Source organism: Ascaphus truei, chromosome 18 (assembly GCF_040206685.1).
Source record: "Ascaphus truei isolate aAscTru1 chromosome 18, aAscTru1.hap1, whole genome shotgun sequence".
In the NCBI taxonomy this organism is placed as follows: Eukaryota; Metazoa; Chordata; class Amphibia; order Anura; family Ascaphidae; genus Ascaphus; species Ascaphus truei.
In genome coordinates, this window is record NC_134500.1 from 34215514 (window position 1) to 34234275 (window position 18762).

Sequence of the window (18762 nt, forward strand, 5' to 3'; positions counted from 1 at the left end):
GAAACCCGCAGGTCTCAGCTGTCAATCATCAGGGAGGCCGCTGCAGATAAGACAATATAAAATTGCACAATTGGCTACAGATTTGTATCACACTGTAGCTGATCTGACAAGACCGTGTATCAACAAAGAGGCCACAACTCTACACATGAACAAACCCCTATTAAACTATGTGAGACATTTTAAAAGAAGCAAATATACAAGATAAAAACAAGAAACATAACTCCTTGCAGCAAGGGTCACCTGGCATGCAGAACACATTGAACTTCCACCCGGGAGAGACAAAGACAACAAAATGACCAAGAATATGTAACCATTGTTGGTAAAAAAAAGATGTTGATGTGGAAAACATAATGGTATAAAGAAAACCACAATTATGCCCGAGAATAATTGTACTGAAATGAATAATGCTATTCTCGATATTGTGTCTCCAAAAAAATAAAAAATTGTAACAAATGTATACATGTAATTTGAAAACAAAAAATATATATATGTATATGTATGTATCTATATAAATAAACAGATTTATATAACCTGAAGGAATCTCTGACTTCCCATGAATTGATAGACGTCCATTGAAAAACACAAATACAGTGCTATCTTAAGTGTGTGTGTGTGTGTGTGTGTGTGTGTGTGTGTGTGTGTGTGTGTGTGTGTGTGTGTATAGAACTTCCCAGGGGAGCTGTATGGCTGGTATAGATAAAGCCAACATCAATAATTATGCTATACAGACTGTCTTGTGGTGAGCAAGGAAATTTATATAACCCATATATATGGATTCATTCGTATACTAGATGAATTTATAAGAGGAAATTAATTAATTGTTGTGATCAAAAAACAGAATCCCTTAAAGATGGAACGATTGTAAATAGAGTTGTGTATATCTAAGGACATTCATCAAGACTGAATCTGACTATATGGTAAAACACCAATCTATATATACCTAAGAAGACAACATATTTATACAGAGTGTTCATAAAAAAATGTTTCAACTCCCAATCTATGTTGATGCTTAGGGGTTTTAATGTGTCTAAACAAAAATCCAAAACATTAATTGTTTGTCGAGCATGTTCAGTCAGTCACCCCCCCCTCCCCGTCCCCCACCCTCCCCCCCACTCTCCCCCCCCCCCTCCTTAGGGGGGCATGAACATGCTCAACGCCCGAGAAAGAAAAGTTTGCAATACCACCCTATGGGCATTTCGAAAAATGCCTGAGTACTGGATGCAAACGATCATCTTTCTTAATGGAGCAGATGTGCTCCATAATTCTCATGTTAAGGGGTCTGACGGTATGTCCGATGTAGCATTTACCACAGCCACATCTAAGAAGCTAAACTGTGCGGCTGGTGTTGCAATTGATGAAGGTTTGCACCGTCCGATCCACTTTGGGTTTGAAACATTTGATTTTTTAAATTGGATTTGCATATTGACATACAGTATGACACAATGTCCACATTTGTGGAAACCTTTCGGGATGCCCCTTAACCTAGAATCTTTGGCGTGGGAATCAAACAGACTTGAAGACAGAAAAGTATCCAATGATTTGGCTTTTCTGAATACAAATCTTGGACCCTCTTCTAGACTGGGATAACAACTTTAAAGTGTCCCAATGTTTATGAATAATGGACCGTATACAATCTGCCTGCCTACTTTGTTGGGTTATAAACAGTGGTGTAGATGCAGTTCTTTATTGGGACGAAAGTTTTTGTCTCACCCGTTTCACTGGTAAAAGGTCTGCATGGTCCATTGTTTCGGCAGTGTTGAGGGCTTCATTGACATCGGATTCACTGTAACCTCTGGACAGAAATTTCGAAGCCAATTCTTTTGATTGTGTCATCCGTAGAACAAAGCCTCTTTAACCTGAGAAACTGACCCTTTGGGATACCCTTTTGAGGGATCTGGAATGGTTACTGTCTGCCATGAGGAATGTGTTTCTTGCACTGAATTTTCTGTAAATGTCAGTTTGTATGCCACCGTTGAGATCAATGTGCAACATCAAATCTAGATAATAGATGTGATGAATGTTGTGTTTGAAGTGAATATGAGATTATAATCGTTATTATTGAGTGTGTGAAAGAAAGTTTGAAGTGTAGAGAAATCACCCTCCCAAATAAATAAAAGATCGTCTATGTATCGTCGATAGAATTTAATATGTTGTCTAAAGTGGTTGTGATAACTGTAAATAAAGATAGACTCCCACAACCCCATGAATAGGTTTGCATAAGAAGGTGGGACTGAAGTGCCCATAGCCATGCCTTTTGTTTGTAACTAAAATTGTGAATCAAAACAAAAGTAATTGTGTATTAGTAAAAAAGGGATGGACTCTATAAGGAAAGTGCCGGTGCTAGATTGGAAAGGTGTAGGAAATGTTGTACGGCAGCAATGCCCTGTTCGTGTTTCATTATTGTTGTCACGATGGACACCAACTTTATCAACACCTTTATATTTCTGGGTACTTGATTGAACAGAACAAGTTGCAAAATAAATTGTGATTTATTTCCTTAATAGACAAACACATGACATCTGCAGAATACACTTAAAACAACACTTACTGGGATAAGGGAACGAAATAAATTGTCCATGGAACGAAATAAATTGTCCTTTGCTTTCAAGTGCAAGAAATGCAACCTTGGTTTAAAGCAGGGGTGGGCAACCTATTTTTCAATGTAGCCACAGGTGTGGCGAATTAGAAGTGAAAATAGCCACATCATGTAAAAATTGTGCATGCGAAAATTTTAAACACACACTGTTTGAACAAGTTTATAAATTCTCAGGGCCGTTCTATAGTGTGTGCGAATGCACGTGCAATTGCCGCCTGCTTTTTGTGTGTATGCTGTGAGCGAGTGAGGCACTGTGTGTGTTATAAATAAGTTTGAAATAAATAAAGAAATACTTTAATAAAGTATTAACATTGTACATACACACACATTTCAGCGGCGGTAGCAGCGAGAAATCTTTCTTTTCCTCATCTTCTCCCCCCCGTTGGTCGGTTCCACACTCGCTGCCATGCACGCGCGGCACCATTATAGAAAGGCTGACTAACCTCAGCAAACTATAACTGCCGCAAGCGCACATGGCGCAGCAAGCGCACGCACTATAGAACGGCCCTCAGACCGCAACCCCCCTGCTCCTCATCCTCCTCTCATGCCACCACCACTATCCATGATTAGACATCATCATCACCATCTCCTCATCACCATCTCATTTAACCCCTCTCATCATCTCCCTCAGCACCCTTGATCTCCCCCCAGCACCCTTGATCTCCCCCCCCCAGCACCATTGATCTCCCCCCCCCAGCACCCTTGATCTCACCCCCCAGCACCCTTGATCTCCCCCACCCTCAGCACCCTTGATCTCACCCCCAGAACCCTTGATCTCCCCACCAGAACCCTTGATCTCCCCCCCCCAGCACCCTTGATCTCCCCCACCAGCACCCTTGATCTCCCCCACCAGCACCCTTGATCTTCCCCCCCCCCCAGAACCCTTGATCTCCCCCCCCAGAACCCTTGATCTCCCCCCCCAGAACCGCTGATCTCCACCCCAGAACCCTTGATCTCCCCCCAGATCCCGTGATCTCCCCCCAGCACCTGTGATCTCCCCCCCCAGCACCCTTGATCTCCCCTCCACCAGCACCCTTGATCTCCCCCACCAGCACCCTTGATCTCCCCCACCAGCACCCTTGATCTTCCCCCCCCCCCAGAACCCTTGATCTCCCCCACCAGCACCCGTGATCTCCCCCCCCACCAGCACCCTTGATCTCCCCCCCACCAGCACCCTTGATCTCCCCCCTTCCCCGGCAGCACCATTAATCTCTCTCTCCCCCCCCCAGCACCCTTTCAGCAGTCTCCCTCATCAAGCACCCACCCCCCATGCCTACCAGATCGCACAGCGGAGGCAGTGGTGGCTGGCAGGCAGAAGTGTTGGCTGGGCTGGCGGGCAGCAGTGTTGCCTGGCGGGTGGGTGGCTGGCAGACGGCCAGCGCATCACGCTGGAGTGGGCTGGGGGGTGGGTCGCGTCATGCTGGAGCGGTCAGCGCGTCAAGCTGGAGCGGGCTCAGAGGGGAGGGAGCACACGCTGGAGTGGGCAGGGGAGCACCACACACACGCTCCTTCCCTACCACAGAAGGGGAGAGGGGGGTTTGAGGGTTCCATCACAGGGGGTGGGGGGGAGTTGAGAGTCCCGGCGGCCTTATTCGCCACAGTTTAACTGACAATTCGCCACAAGTGGCGAATGGCGATAGGGTTGCCCACCCTGGGTTTAAAGGTTCTGTGGCCAGATCACAAGTTGCTAATCTGATATCTCAGCCACTTCAAAGTATTTCGTGGAACTTCGTTAGAATTCGTTCCAGAGTCACCAGGGCTAACGAATTCCGAAGTTTGGGGCAAATCCTTGGTTACGTTGTTATTAACCCCTTCACTCCTGGATCAGTTGCCGCTGTGCTGGAGCAAAGCCTTGCATCTTTACATCATGGATCAAAATTCAGGAATCACACTGGGGATACCTGGGGAGCCACAGTTATAGACTGCCTAAAGCTATCTTTAACATGTGGATCCAATCCCCCTCGTGGGAACCATTAACCCACCAATAGCCAGTTTACCCACAGTTCATAAGACCAGTCAAAAGGGCTGTCCGGTGGGCAGGGCGCATGGGTCAGGTTGACGCCCATGCCACTTAGCATACCTGGGCTACACCCATAACTTGGTGCCGCTGAGTCTGATTTCTGACCCAGAGGTGTCACTAGCCTGACATCTGTTGTGCATCAGTATGCCAGTTTTGTGTGCCAGCATACATTATGGGTCTCTGGGTCTTTTCATAACTGACACTCTTTTAGACAGGGAGATGCTAAATCAGCGAGACCCCTTTGAGGCTCCGTCATAAAAATACCCCCAGCTCATTCACTCATATCACAGCTGGATGTCCAAGTAATTGGTAGCGTACCAAAAATACCTCCTGCCTTACATTTACAATCTGCAGTTTATACACACTTTATTAAAACACCATGTTCTGTTTGTGTCATAACTGTAAAAATGTATATGTACGTGCATGTAGTGGTTCACTGTATTTGCACATTAAAAATCAGGTTTCTGTGTGCTTTCGTTCTAGAATTAGTATTTCTCATTGAAATGCCAGCTGCTAGACTGCCATCATGTGTCGGTTAGAGGGTATGGCAAGCAATGCATTTTTTCTTTTAACCTGCCAGGCAGGGAATGGCCTGCAAATGGGGGGGTGGAGGGGGGGGGGATGGCTGGGACAGGGCAAACACAGTAATGCATAGCAAATCAGTTTAACCCCTTCCTCCCCACGTCACAATCGTGTATAGAGATGTCACATCCATGGTGACCCATCGATAGTCTCCCATTTCACCCATTGAATGTCTAAAAGTAGGTAATCAGTGTCTTTCAAAAAAGACGGTAAAGATTGCACATGGGGTTGTAAAAACACATCAATGTATCGTGATAACCAATCTCCCAAAGATCCAATGCTCGACACGATGGAACGTCCCAGAGGACATGTGAGCGACTTGTGGATCTTTGAGAGATGGTGAAAGATGGGTAGAATGCGATGTGGGTAAAACAGAAAATCCAACTCTTTTTAGAATTTAGGACATATAGTATTTTCCCCATGTCGAGTAGCCCTCTTCATACTTGAAGAAAGACATTAGTTGGATCTTTTTTCAGTCTACGATAGGACCAAGTGTCACTCAGCTGTCTGAGTGCCTGCTGCTTGTATTGGGCAGAAGATTGTACCACAATCGCACCTCCCTTGTCGGCATTTTTTATGACAAATTATTGTCTTTTTTTAAGAACCAGAAGTTCCTTACGTTCAACCTCTGTTAGATTGTTATAGGGTGGCTGATTGAAAGTATAACCCTCTGCCAAAATTTACATCTCCTTCAACTAGTCTCTCAAAAGTCTTGATATAAGGTCCTCCTGAGGCATTGGGGCAAAAAGTAGATTTTTTTTTCTAAATGTGTGTTGGTGACTAAAAACGTTGGATAGAGAATCGTCCAATGTATCAGAATCTGATATTGGAGAAGTTAGTAAACCCTCCAAATCGGACAATGCACAGTGTTCCCTGAAAGTCAGGGGAAAACCTTCCTGACAGGAATCCAGTCTGTCATCCTCAGGAGAACTCTAGGGTGACTGAGTGGATCTGGGAGCTATGAAGCCTCCTGTATTATTTTTATTAGCAAATACAAATTTTTAAACATAGTCTCACCCTCAAATACTTTCTGGGCAAGCTACCCAGCTACCTGAACAAGCTCCTCACCCCTACCACATGCAGTACCTATCACCTGAGATCAGACTCCAAAAGACTATTCATGGTCCCAAGACTCAACAAAGTATCCGGACGTTCCTCCTTCTCCTTCCGTGCACCCCAAAACTGGAACAACCTACCAGAGACTCTCATATCCACCACCAGCTTAAGTTCTTTCAAATCTAAGGCTGTCTCACACTTTAATCTGGTCTGTAACTGTTTCATAAGCTCATAATATATATTTTCTTTAACTGTGCATGCAATGTCTTGTATATAATGTATACCTTGTTCATTTATGTAACTGTATTTGTAACCATGTATTATTTGTTTTACTCTGTGCCCAGGACATACTTGAAAACGAGAGGTAACTCTCAATGTATTACTTCCTGGTAAAATATTTTATAAATAAATAAAATAAGTGAAACATTGTGCATCTATGATGGTATCAAAGAGTTGAAAATCACTCTGTTGGGCAAAGTTTAGTCCCTTGTTGAGGAGGGTCAATTGTCCTGGGGTCAGAGTTACGTCAAAAATATTAATGACATTGTCTCCACGGACATCTACGAGTATGTTTTTCTTTTTGTCGCTCTTTGTTCCCCACTTTTTCTTTGATCTCCTCGTCCTAGATAGTTTTTTTGACTCGCTACTTTTGTGAAGCTGGGGAAAATCTCCTGAATGACCAGGGGTCGAGGAATCCCTCTGTTGTATGCCTGAGTCGCTTCTATTTCTTCAAGTGTCATCGGTGTAATCAAAAGCCACTGATGGATAACGACTCTCCCCATCAGATGCATCTGATTCAAAGCTGGAGGTAACTATGTTCCTATTTTTGAGAATAGATTTTTTCGGGGTTCTAGAGGGTCCATCTCTGTCACCCTGTATATGAAAGGGTGGTTTGAATCTGCCCCTGTTGGTATTGGGGAAGGTAATTTTTTGCCAAATATAGACTTGATGTTTTTCGTAATCTTGCCGATCACGTTCAAATTTATTCTGTTTTTTACTCTATTACTATTAAAATTGTCTCCATAGTGTCTATGTTTCTTAATAACACTTGGTAGTTTTTTGCAAATTGTTCCATTGATTCAAACGCCTTAAGTTGTGTTTGTAGAATTTTGATGTCATTCTCCAACACAAGTTTCTTTAGTTTTGTGTTGGATGATGATTTCAATAAGTTGAAACGAGCATTCATCCAAGATATTTTTCCAGTCATTTTCAAATTCCTGACTATTAAAGCCATAAGTAGGAGACTTTTTTTATCCGCTAACCCTATTGGTATTCTTCTAGCTTTGGTGTCATTTTCCAAGGTGGTTACAGTGATTACAGAAAAGTGATTACAAGAACATACAATTACAGTAAATGCAGGACACGTTCTTAAAAAAAAAACAGGATAAAACATAAAACAGAAATCCCTATACATTACCATATTGTATGTCGGGATTTTCTCCCATAGAGGTCCCTGGCGAAGAAATGAGACTCACGTGTTGGGTCCAAAACACACCTCTGTTGAAATCTGATTTTCATAATACCTTGCTAAGTCTTATGCACTATTTTTTCCCCATTGAAACCACCCCAAAAGCCCACCCCTGTCGTAAATCAGCGGTGAGATTGACAGTTTTATGACGGAGTAAAAAGAAACTTCTTCCAAACGACAATGTTTACGTTTTGCCTTGGAATATAACTGCACTCATAACTTCTCACCTCTAATACTGAGACACACGTGGGTCACATCAATAGATTCAGGCGGTCATGACGGACGTAACAAGACTAATCTTGAACCAAAATTTGAGTGACAAATTGACATCTGTCCTTGGCACCTCTTACCAATGCAGTGTGTGGTATCATTATATGCCACTCTGTGCCACGAACACACACATGTAACTCTTAGTATGCACAGTAGAGGACTTCACATGATATTCTCATTTTGAGTCACCTCTCTTTGAAATACGCCAGCAATTATTCATAAACGTTTAGTTTTCTTTGAGGCTCACAGCGTAGTCTCTGGTTAGCGTTTATGACTTTCTAAACAACACGTGTCACTTTTAGTGGGCTATCCATGATAGACCCCCCCCCCCCATTAAGTCCCCTTTGAAGACCAGCACAGACCAAGGAAAAGTCTTGACTTGTCATTAATCCAATATATTGTAATTTTAAACCCAAACTGTACCTACACTAACCCCTGAAGCACCGTAATGATTAAAATACATCATATCTAATGCTATTATCTTGACAGGTGTTTTAGGGCTTTGCATATTTCAGCTCAGACGTGTCACTATTACTGCGCTAATGACTTGTACATGAGACTGACGCAGTGTTTACATTGTTTACCTGCATTTTCCCTTTAATGTACAATATCCCAGGAAAGAAACATTCTCATTAATTACAAAACAAACAATCTTCAGATAATAGGAGCTGTGAAAAATCCAATATGTCATTTCACATCCCCTCTCTTTTAACACATGTTATCTGGGGGTTTGACGCCTTTTTTTAAAAATCCGACACCTAGAAGTATTATTAAATCCTGTTTTAAAGTCAGTGTGTAAGCCTGGGGACGCGGGGACCTGGGATGGGGGCATATCTCTGTGTGCTGAGACCCGGGAGGGGGGGATATCTCTGTGTGCTGAGACCCGGGAGGGGGTGATATCTCTGTGTGATGAGACCCGGGAGGGGGGGATATCTCTGTGTGCTGAGACCCGGGAGAGGGGAAATCTCTGTGTGCTGAGACCCGGGAGGGGGGGGATATCTCTGTGTGCTGAAACCCAAGAGGCGGAGGGGGGGTGATATCTCTGTGTGCTGAGACCCGGGATGGGGAGGGGGGGATATCTCTGTGTGCTGAGACCCGGGAGGGGGGGATATCTCTGTGTGCTGAGACCCGGGAGGGTGGGGGGAGAGGGGGTGGGTTTGATCTCCTCTGGCTGCTCCCTTCTGTGTAATATCTCTGTGTGATGAGCAGGAGTTTGTGCATGCAAAGCCCCTTCTCTCCCTTCTCATCTGTATTGGCTCTAACAGGGTCAGGGGGCGCTAGAGGCAGAGTAAGCACTAGATCGACATCACACTCCACCATTCAGAGACCAGATGAAAATTAAATGATTCAAAGGAAACAACCAAATCTTTGCTTTAAGTCTGGATACATTTGCAAAAGAACCATAATGACTTTTAAGTTTGGGTTCTTTTGCAAACGGAACAGGAATTTCACCTGCTACATGTTCAGCTGAACCAGGGAATTTCTGCACAGTGGGAGCTATTGATCTGTAATCTGTAGCGGGTAATCCGATGTTGTATAATAGCCACTTCGACACCGGAGTAATGAGTCATAATACTTGTTTCTCACATGGATTTGAGCCTAAGTGAGACCCAGGGAAATCGCCTTGAGAAATCACAGATGGCAATTTATATAATGGTGCGGTTTTGCACTGGGATTAACGTGGGTATAAACCAGGCTGGGAGACTGTCCGCCTCCATACAAATACACATCAGAATGAATTCGTCCATCGGGAGTCGAAGGTCCTCCTTGTGCGCTGGCGCCTGCCCCGATCTGTTTCTCCAGCCGTTCTGGGATGATGTTCTTGCTGATTTCGGAGACCTGTTGGGGTCCCCTTTTTTCCCCGTCTTGCTGGCATTCTCCGGCTTCCTCGGCTTCAGCTTTCCCTTTGCCGTGCTGGATCTGGTGGGGGAGCGATGCCCACTATTGTACCAATACAAAATCCAGAAGGACAAGCGTCCGACCATAAGGATGATGGGTCTTTGTGTCAAGAGAGCAGTGTCCAACCACCTGGTCTACGTCTTCCCAACGGTGCTTCTGAATGGGTTGTGGATGCCACCGGCACCGTTGCCAGCCATGGCACCCTCTGTCTGTACTCTATTAGTGGAGGTGTTTGGGTGTCTACTCTTGTTTGACTTCCAGTACTTCATATGGCATGTGCTTCACCACAAGAACTACTGGCTCTACAAGAAACTCCATGCCGTCCACCACAAATACGTGGCCCCGTTCTCATGGTCCAGCCAGAACCTTGGAGGATACGAGCTGATGACCTTGGGCTTCTGGAGCAGCACCAACCCCGTCAGGTTAAGGTGTCACCCACTGACAGCCTGGACTTGTAACCTGCTCAGCATCTGGATGTCCGTGGATGACCACATTGGCTATGATTTCCCCTGGTCTCTTAGCCACGTCATGCCCTTTGGGTTATATGGGGGAGCTCTTGCTCACGACTTGCACCATCAGAGGCCGGACACAAACTTTGCTCCCTTTTTTGGCCACTGGGACTTGATATTCGGAACTGCCAGTAACATGGAGAATAGCGGGCGGAACCCAAGAGACGTCACCAGCAGGAGGCGTCAGGCGAGGGTTGGGAGCGGGACACTGGGCACCCTGGGAAATCATTAACATCAGGTGGTCATTCAACGTCCAGCCCGGCTAAGTCTCCCGGAATACCCCAAAGACGCCAGAAATCTCATGTAGACTCAGGAGACTGATTGGATCTCCCATGGCTGTGTGTAAGTGCGGCTGAAGGGAGAGTCTGCTCTGTGTGTATCAGTGTGTGTGTGTGTGTGTGTGTGTGTGTGTGTGTGTGTGTGTGTGTGTGTGTATGTATCCGTGTATGTATGTGTGTATGTGAGCCACAGTTACCCTTCACCAGTGGCTCTTTCTGACCAGAGGCCTGTTCCCCTCTTTTTGGCTCTCCAGAGGAATAGTCAAAAAGAGACAGCGAGTGGAAGAGTGAGGGAGAGAAGGGTGAGTGAGGCAGAGGGGGAGAGTGAGGGAGGCAGAGGAGGGACTTGCTAGGCCGCTGATGGGGGGATACTCTAGTCCTGGGCCCTGGGGAAGCTGTGTGTGTTTTCATTTCCGGGGTCCCCATGTTTCCTGAGATATTTACAGTTTGTGGTCCTGGTTTTCTTCTTGTTTGGCAGCCATTTTATTTCCCCGAGATGGCAGAACATTGGCACCTAAAACTGTAAGTATTTAGGGAACGGGAGAATCCCTGAAGCTGAAAATAGAGCTTTTTTTTTTAGCACCAGACAATTCTCCAATTTGAATCCTATTTTTTTAAAAAGCAGCTGGGATTGCAGCTTTAAAAGTGTGTGTGTGTGTGTATATATATATATTATGTTATACCACCCTGCATGTTATTATACCGCTCTGTGTGTTATTATATCTCTCTGTGTTATTATATATCTCTCTGCGTGCTATTATTTTGCTCTGCATATTATTATATCTCTCTGCGCGTTATTACTATATCTCTGCGTGTTATTATACATAGTTACATAGTTACATAGTAGATGAGGTTGAAAAAAGACTTCCGTCCATCAAGTTCAACCTATGCTAAATTTAGACAACAGATACTTTATCCAATATCTATACTTACTTATTGATCCAGAGGAAGGCAAACACAAAACCCCATTAAGGGGAAAAATTAATTCCTTCCTGACTCCAAGAATTGGGAATCGGATTAATCCCTGGATCAACATCCTTCCCATGTATACTTATTTGGTATATCCCTGTATACCTTCCCCATTTAAAAAGATGTCCAACCTTTTTTTTGAACAAATCTATTGTATCTGCCATAACAGTCTCCATGGGTAATGAATTCCACATATTAACTGCCCTTACTGTAAAGAACCCTTTTTCTTTTGTTGCTGGTGAAATTTCCTTTCCTCCAACCTTAAGGGATGGCCCAGAGTCCTTTGTACTGCCCGTGGGATGAACAGTTCTTTTGAGAGCTCCTTGTATTGTCCCTGAATATATTTGTATATAGTTATCATATCCCCTCTTAGACGCCTCTTTTCTAATGTAAATAAATCTAATTTAGCTAGCCTCTCCTCATAAGTTAGAATGTCCATCTCCTTTATTAATTTGGTGGCTCTTCTCTGCACTCTCTCTAGTTCCATAATGTCTTTTCTTAGGATTGGTGCCCAAAATCGTACTCCATATTCAAGGTGTGGTCTTACTAATGCTTTGTAAAGGGGCATAATTATGTTTACTTCCCTTCCATCCATTGTCCGTTTGATGCAAGATAAGATCTTGTTTGCCTTTGCAGCTACTGCATGACATTGGGCACTATTGCTAAGCCTGCTGTCTACAAGCACTCCTAAATCCTTCTCCATCAAGGATTCCCCCAATATATCTCCATTTAATATGTAAGACGCCTTTTTATTCTTGTATTCCAAATGCATAACCTTACATTTATCTGTATTAAACCTCATCTGCCATTTACCTGCCCACATCTCCAGTCTCTCCAAGTCCTTCTGAAGAGAAATTACATCCTGCTCTGATTCTATTACCTTACACAATTTAGTATCATCAGCAAAGATGGAGACTTTGCTCTCGATCCCAACCTCAAGGTCATTAATAAACAAGTTAAAAAGCAGGGGTCCCAGTACCGATCCCTGAGGTACTCCACTCACGACTTTAGCCCAACCTGAAAAAGTTCCATTTTGACAACCCTCTGTTGTCTGTCCTTTAACCAGTTTTCAATCCAGGTGCATATATTATTACTGAGTCCAACTTTCTTTATTTTGTACACCAACCTCTTGTGTGAAACCGTATCAAAAGCCTTTGCAAAATCTAAGTAGACCACATCAACTGCATTACCCTGGTCTAAATTGCTACTTACCTCCTCAAAGAAACAAATAAGGTTAGTTTGGCAAGATCTATCCTTCATTAATCCATGCTGACTATTACTAATAATTTTGTTTTCCATTAGATATACCTGAATATTATCCCGTATTAAACCTTCAAGTAGTTTCCCTACTATTGAAGTCAGGCTTACAGGTCTTTAATTTCCCGGTTGTGATCTAGCTCCCTTTTTAAATATTGGCACCACATCTGCTTTACGCCAATCTTGTGGTACTGAGCCTGTGGAAATGGAGTCCTTGAATATTAAATATAATGGTTTTGCTATTACTGAGCTTAACTCCTTGAGAACTCTTGGATGTATGCCATCGGGGCCAGGTGCCTTATTAACTTTCATTTTTTCAAGTAGCTTATGAACTTCTTCCTCAGTTAACCAATTGTTAATTAATATGGAGGTTGTGGCTTCCTCCTGCGGCACTACTATTGAACTTGATTCTTCCCTGGTAAACACAGAGGCAAAGAATTTGTTTAATACTTCAGCTTTATCCTTATCTCCAATAATCTGCCTACCCATCTCACACTGAAAGGGTCCTATATTTTCTTTTCTCATTTTTTTGTTATTAAGGTACTTAAAGAACTTTTTTGGGTTGACCTTACTTTCTATTGCAATCCTTTTTTCATTATCCATTTTTGCGAATTTGATTGCCCTTTTGCAATTTTTGTTACATTCCTTATAATTGTGATACGATGTCTCTGTCCCTTCTGATTTAAAGAATCTAAACACCTTCCTCTTCTTGTCCATTTCCTCCCCTACCTGTTTATTTAGCCACATTGGTTTTGACTTATTTCTTTTATACTTATTACCCAAGGGGGGTAGAATGACCAAAAGGTCATAATGTGTGCACCTTGCACTATACTAATGTGAAAGGAGGGAAGACCTAAATATTATAACCTGTGTGATATAGGAACAAAAACTGCAATAAAGTACGTAGGTGGTGCTGGCAGGGAAGAGGTTAATGTTGATCAAAAAGATAAAGAAAAGCTCCCTATACGCCGCACAAGAGATCACCTATACCTGTGTTAAAACTTACTATTTATTAATAAACAATTAAAATGTGTTTATTGCAGCAATAATGTGAACCAAAGTAATTAAAATTATTAAATTAAAAACGGAGAGGTTAACTGTGTACCCAATAGAAACTGACAGTGTAGGTCAAAACCACTATTATCAATTAGAGTGTCCCACAACTATATAATTATACTAGAGGTGGTAGTGATTTTGCTACAATTTAATGTCGTTTGAAAGCTACTCCTAGATGGTAGTGAAGGGTGTAACCTGAATTGATGTGTACGCTCGAATTGCCAAGTGGATACAGTAATAGATCAGGTATACATACACATTTGTGCCAGACCGTCAGATTCAAAATTTAGTGAGCCTGTGGGTCTGTCATGGTGAGCAATAGCAGTTGTCGCAAGATCACAAAGTATGTGTCTTGTACTATGAACCATGAACCATGCAAAGATTGAGGAGTAGTCAGAGTGTTGTGCTTCCTAATGAAGTCTCCGAAACACTCTGAAAGGAATTAGGCAACAGACCTCTCCGATATAGCCAGCGTACTAGGTGGTAACGCTTAGCTTGCCCTACATATGTTTCACCTGTAGTGGCTTCATCGGGGGCAAAGACAGAGTGATTCCCTTACTTATTTATACACTTTATTGTTACCCTATTGGTTAATTGGTTACAGGCTATGATTGGTCCTCAGAGTAAATGTATCCCACCCACACTTCAGAAACGAGAAGAAAAGGCACTGATTGGCCATGTCAAGTCACATGGCCAGTCACATATCTGTAGACTTATAGTCATGTGGGCCAAAATTCCTCTTTCAATGGTGGCTGGGGTTGCGTCGCGTCATCAGCGCGCGACATCCCATAATTTCGGCAAACTGCAGCGTGCTAATGTCATTCGCTCTATACTGACAATGTCCAGTACAAAATAAGCTGTCACGGCATATTGTCATGGGACTGCAGTGTATCCCTAAGTTGTTATAATGTAGGTGATTGCTGCCCGTAATATCCCAAGCCTATTGGTAGGAAGTAGCGTCGCGTCATCAGTGCGCGACGTCACCATCAGTAGTGTTTACATTGCGATCAAGGTTTCTTCCCATGTTGTTGTTGTATGGGTGGTTGCCATAGCTACCCGCGATGCTCTGTCCTGATTGGTCAGAAGTTCCGTCACGTCATCGAGGCCCGATTTCAGTTTCAACACTGAAACGAAGATATCACCGCGATCGATATGCTGTATGGTCAAGTATGTAAATTAAGAGGGTTGTAAACCGCTAGCATGTTACCCCACATATTAGCAATGTAAATTTAAAAAAAAACAAAAAAAATACGCTGAACCAACTGTTCAGAGTGATTCCACTACAGATCAGGAATCCTCAGACACTGATAATCCCAGTAACCAAGGAATTACACATAGGAGATTTCAGGAACCTGACATAGGATCAAGTATTACTACTAGATCCAAAACAGCTAGTCAGGAATCTACCTCTTTTTTAGGTCTCCCCCAAACATCAGAACCCCTAGATCTCTATTTAAACGAACGAGAAGGGGAAAGGGAGGGGAGAGGAAGAAAAACCAAACTCAGAGGTTACAACAAGAGCAGGAAGGGAACGTATCACTAGCACCAGACAATTCACACGACACATTCATTATGAATCTCACTGATTTTGCACTAAGCACAGAGCATATCAAAGTCCTGAAACGAGGCCTCTCATATTCTCCCACCTCTAATATGGATCATTTTGATTGTATAAAGGACACCAATTTATTCGCTAGAAAATTATTGCTGCACAAGTATTACAAAAAAATCCAACTAGCTAGATCCAAAAATTTGGATTCTGGGGAAATGAGTACAGCTGATCTAGACAATCTAGATACTCTTTTGGAATTATGTGAAGAAAGTGAAAGACCATTGGGAACGGGCCCATTCACAAAACTCAAACCAAGGAGTAAATTCACTCCCCAAATGGATATATGCAGCAATGTGGAAACTTTTGTAAAAATGGTGTCCAAAGAAATAGAATCCATAGTAATAGAGGGGAAAAACACAAAGAGAAATATGGACCAAAAAGAAAGGGCAGCACTCAAAGAATTATCGGATAGGCAAGATATCACAATAAAAAGCTCAGACAAAGGAGGGAATATAGTTATACAGAAAACAGATGACTATGTTAAGGAAAATTTGAGACTTCTAGGTGACATTAACTGTTACAGAATCCTAGATCAGGATCCGATTCCAATCTTTATGAAAGAACTTAAAATCCTGTTAGATCAAGGACTAGAAGATTTAGTAATCTCTAAACAAGAACATAAGTTCATGTATAACCCATTCCCCAAAACAGCAACCTTCTATAGTCTACCAAAGGTGCATAAAAACTCCACACACCCACCGGGCCGCCCAATTGTATCGGGCATTGGGAATCTCACTGAGGGCCCAAGCATCTATGTGGACAAAGTACTGAGAACTTTTGTTAAATCTCTGCCTTCACATGTACAGGATACTCGTGATGTCTTGAAACGCCTAGAAGGAATTACAGTGGATGCAAACACAGTTTTGTGTAGCATGGATGTTGAGTCACTATACACCAGTATTCAGCATCCAGTAGGTCTAAAGGCAGTAGCCTCTTTCCTCTCCACTCGGGGCACCTGATATCTAAAACATAACGAGTTTGTATGTGACCTTCTATCTTTTGTCCTAACACACAACCACTTCACATTCAACAATAAACTCTATCTCCAGGTACAGGGAACTGCAATGGGCACAACATGTGCCCCAACATATGCTAACCTGTACCTGGGTTGGTGGAAAGAAAACAGTGTATTTAATGAGAATATGACCACTTTCACGGATAATATCACTATGTGGATTCGCTATATAGATGATATTCTGATATTATGGAAGGGTAGCAAACAACTATTCAACACCTTCGTGGAAACTCTAAACACGAATAGTCATAATCTACGCCTAACATATGAGATCAGTGAAAAAACTCTGGTTTTCTTGGATTTAAAAATCTCCATCAATCATGATGGTACAATAAATACGGTATCACACGCATTCCTGAATAGAGGCTATAGTAAAACACACGTCAAAAAAGCCTACAAAAATGCAGAACAAGTCAATAGGGAAAAACTATTGTACTCAAAAAGGGAACTGGTCACGGATAAAACCATCAGATACATAGGTACCTATAGTGCCCAATGGAATAAGATCAAATCCATTTACAGGAAATATTGGCATATCCTCTTGGAGGACAAAGATCTTTGTGAAGTGCTAAAACCATATCCAACAATGGTGCCAAAAAGATCTAAGAACTTAAAGGACTTATTAGTCCACAGCCATTTCCAAAACAAGTCACAATTTCAAACGTGGCTTCCACAAAAAACAATGGGTACCTACAAATGTGGAACATGCAAAGCATGTACACATATCAACACCAGTAAAAACTTCCAAAGTACCTGTAATAACAAAAAATTCCAAATAAAAAGTTTTATAAACTGCAAGAGTACACATGTAGTTTACCTCATCACTTGCAAATGTGGGATGCAATATGTAGGTAAGACGGGTCGCTAGTTCCGTAGACGCATATTGGAACACGTTGGATCTATTAGGAATGCGTTGGACACCCCGGTATCATGCCACGTTATTGGACACCACGGGGGGGACATTAACTCCTTAAGCTTTCAAGGCATTTTTTGCCTCAAAACCAATATGAGAGGAGGAGACTGGGATAAAACTCTCTTACAACAAGAGTCCCGTTGGATATACCAACTATCCACCTTATCCCCAACAGGTCTGAATGAGGGCTTCCTCTTCACCCCCTTCCTTTAAATACAGATCTGACTCTCTAATTTCTTCTTTTTTTGACTCATTCATTCGTTTGTGATACCGATCAAAAATGAGATACAATCCTGACCGCATTCATTAATTCCCCTCTGTAATAATCACTATTCCCTTGGAACACACATCCCCACACTTCATGCTAAATGAACAGCAAACGCTATTAAAGGGTTAAAAAATAGCTCTTTTAATTAGTTATCTAACTGATGTCACATCCCATAAATGGTCATTAAGAAACACACATTTGCTTTATATCATTTTATTGGTAAATGTAAGCAAAACACTCATATAAAATGTATACAGGCATACCCCGCTTTAAGGACACTCACTTTAAGTACACTCGCGAGTAAGTACATATCGCCCAATAGGCAAACGGCAGCTCGCGCATGCGCCTGTCAGCACGTCCTGAAGAGCAATACCGGCTCCCTACCTGTACCGAAGCTGCGCGCAAGCGGGGAGAATATAAGGCCTGTTACACATGCGTTATTTACATCAGTTATGCACGTGTATGACGATTGCAGTACAGTACATGCATCGATAAGTGGGGAAAGGTCGTGCTTCACTTTAAGTACATTTTCGCTTTACATACATGCTCCGGTCCCATTGCGTACGTTAATGCGGGGTATGCCTGTACTGTATATGAGTGCAGACTAGTCGCCCTCCTTCTCCAATTGGATATATTTACCAGCCAGGGAGTGAAGGCATCATGAAGCGACATCATAACAACAATTGCCACCTCATTATGCTACATTGCTAATATGTGGGGTAACATGCTAGCGGTTTACAACCCTCTTAATTTACATACTTGACCATACAGCATATCGATCGCGGTGATATCTTCGTTTCAGTGTTGAAACTGAAATCGGGCCTCGATGACGTGACGGAACTTCTGACCAATCAGGACAGAGCATCGCGGGTAGCTATGGCAACCACCCATACAACAACAACATGGGAAGAAACCTTGATCGCAATGTAAACACTACTGATGGTGACGTCGCGCACTGATGACGCGACGCTACTTCCTACCAATAGGCTTGGGA

The 18762-nt window shown here is 42.8% G+C and overlaps 1 protein-coding gene across 1 annotated transcript; it reads left to right on the forward strand.

The window, feature by feature from the left end:
• Positions 1-9639: 9639 nt before the first annotated feature.
• LOC142469279 (cholesterol 25-hydroxylase-like protein 1, member 1) lies at positions 9640-11577 on the forward strand. The gene has a single exon (XM_075576212.1). The coding sequence runs from the start codon at positions 9646-9648 to the stop codon at positions 10630-10632; it is 987 nt and encodes a 328-aa protein (XP_075432327.1). The 5' UTR covers positions 9640-9645; the 3' UTR covers positions 10633-11577.
• The last annotated feature ends 7185 nt before the right edge of the window (positions 11578-18762 follow it).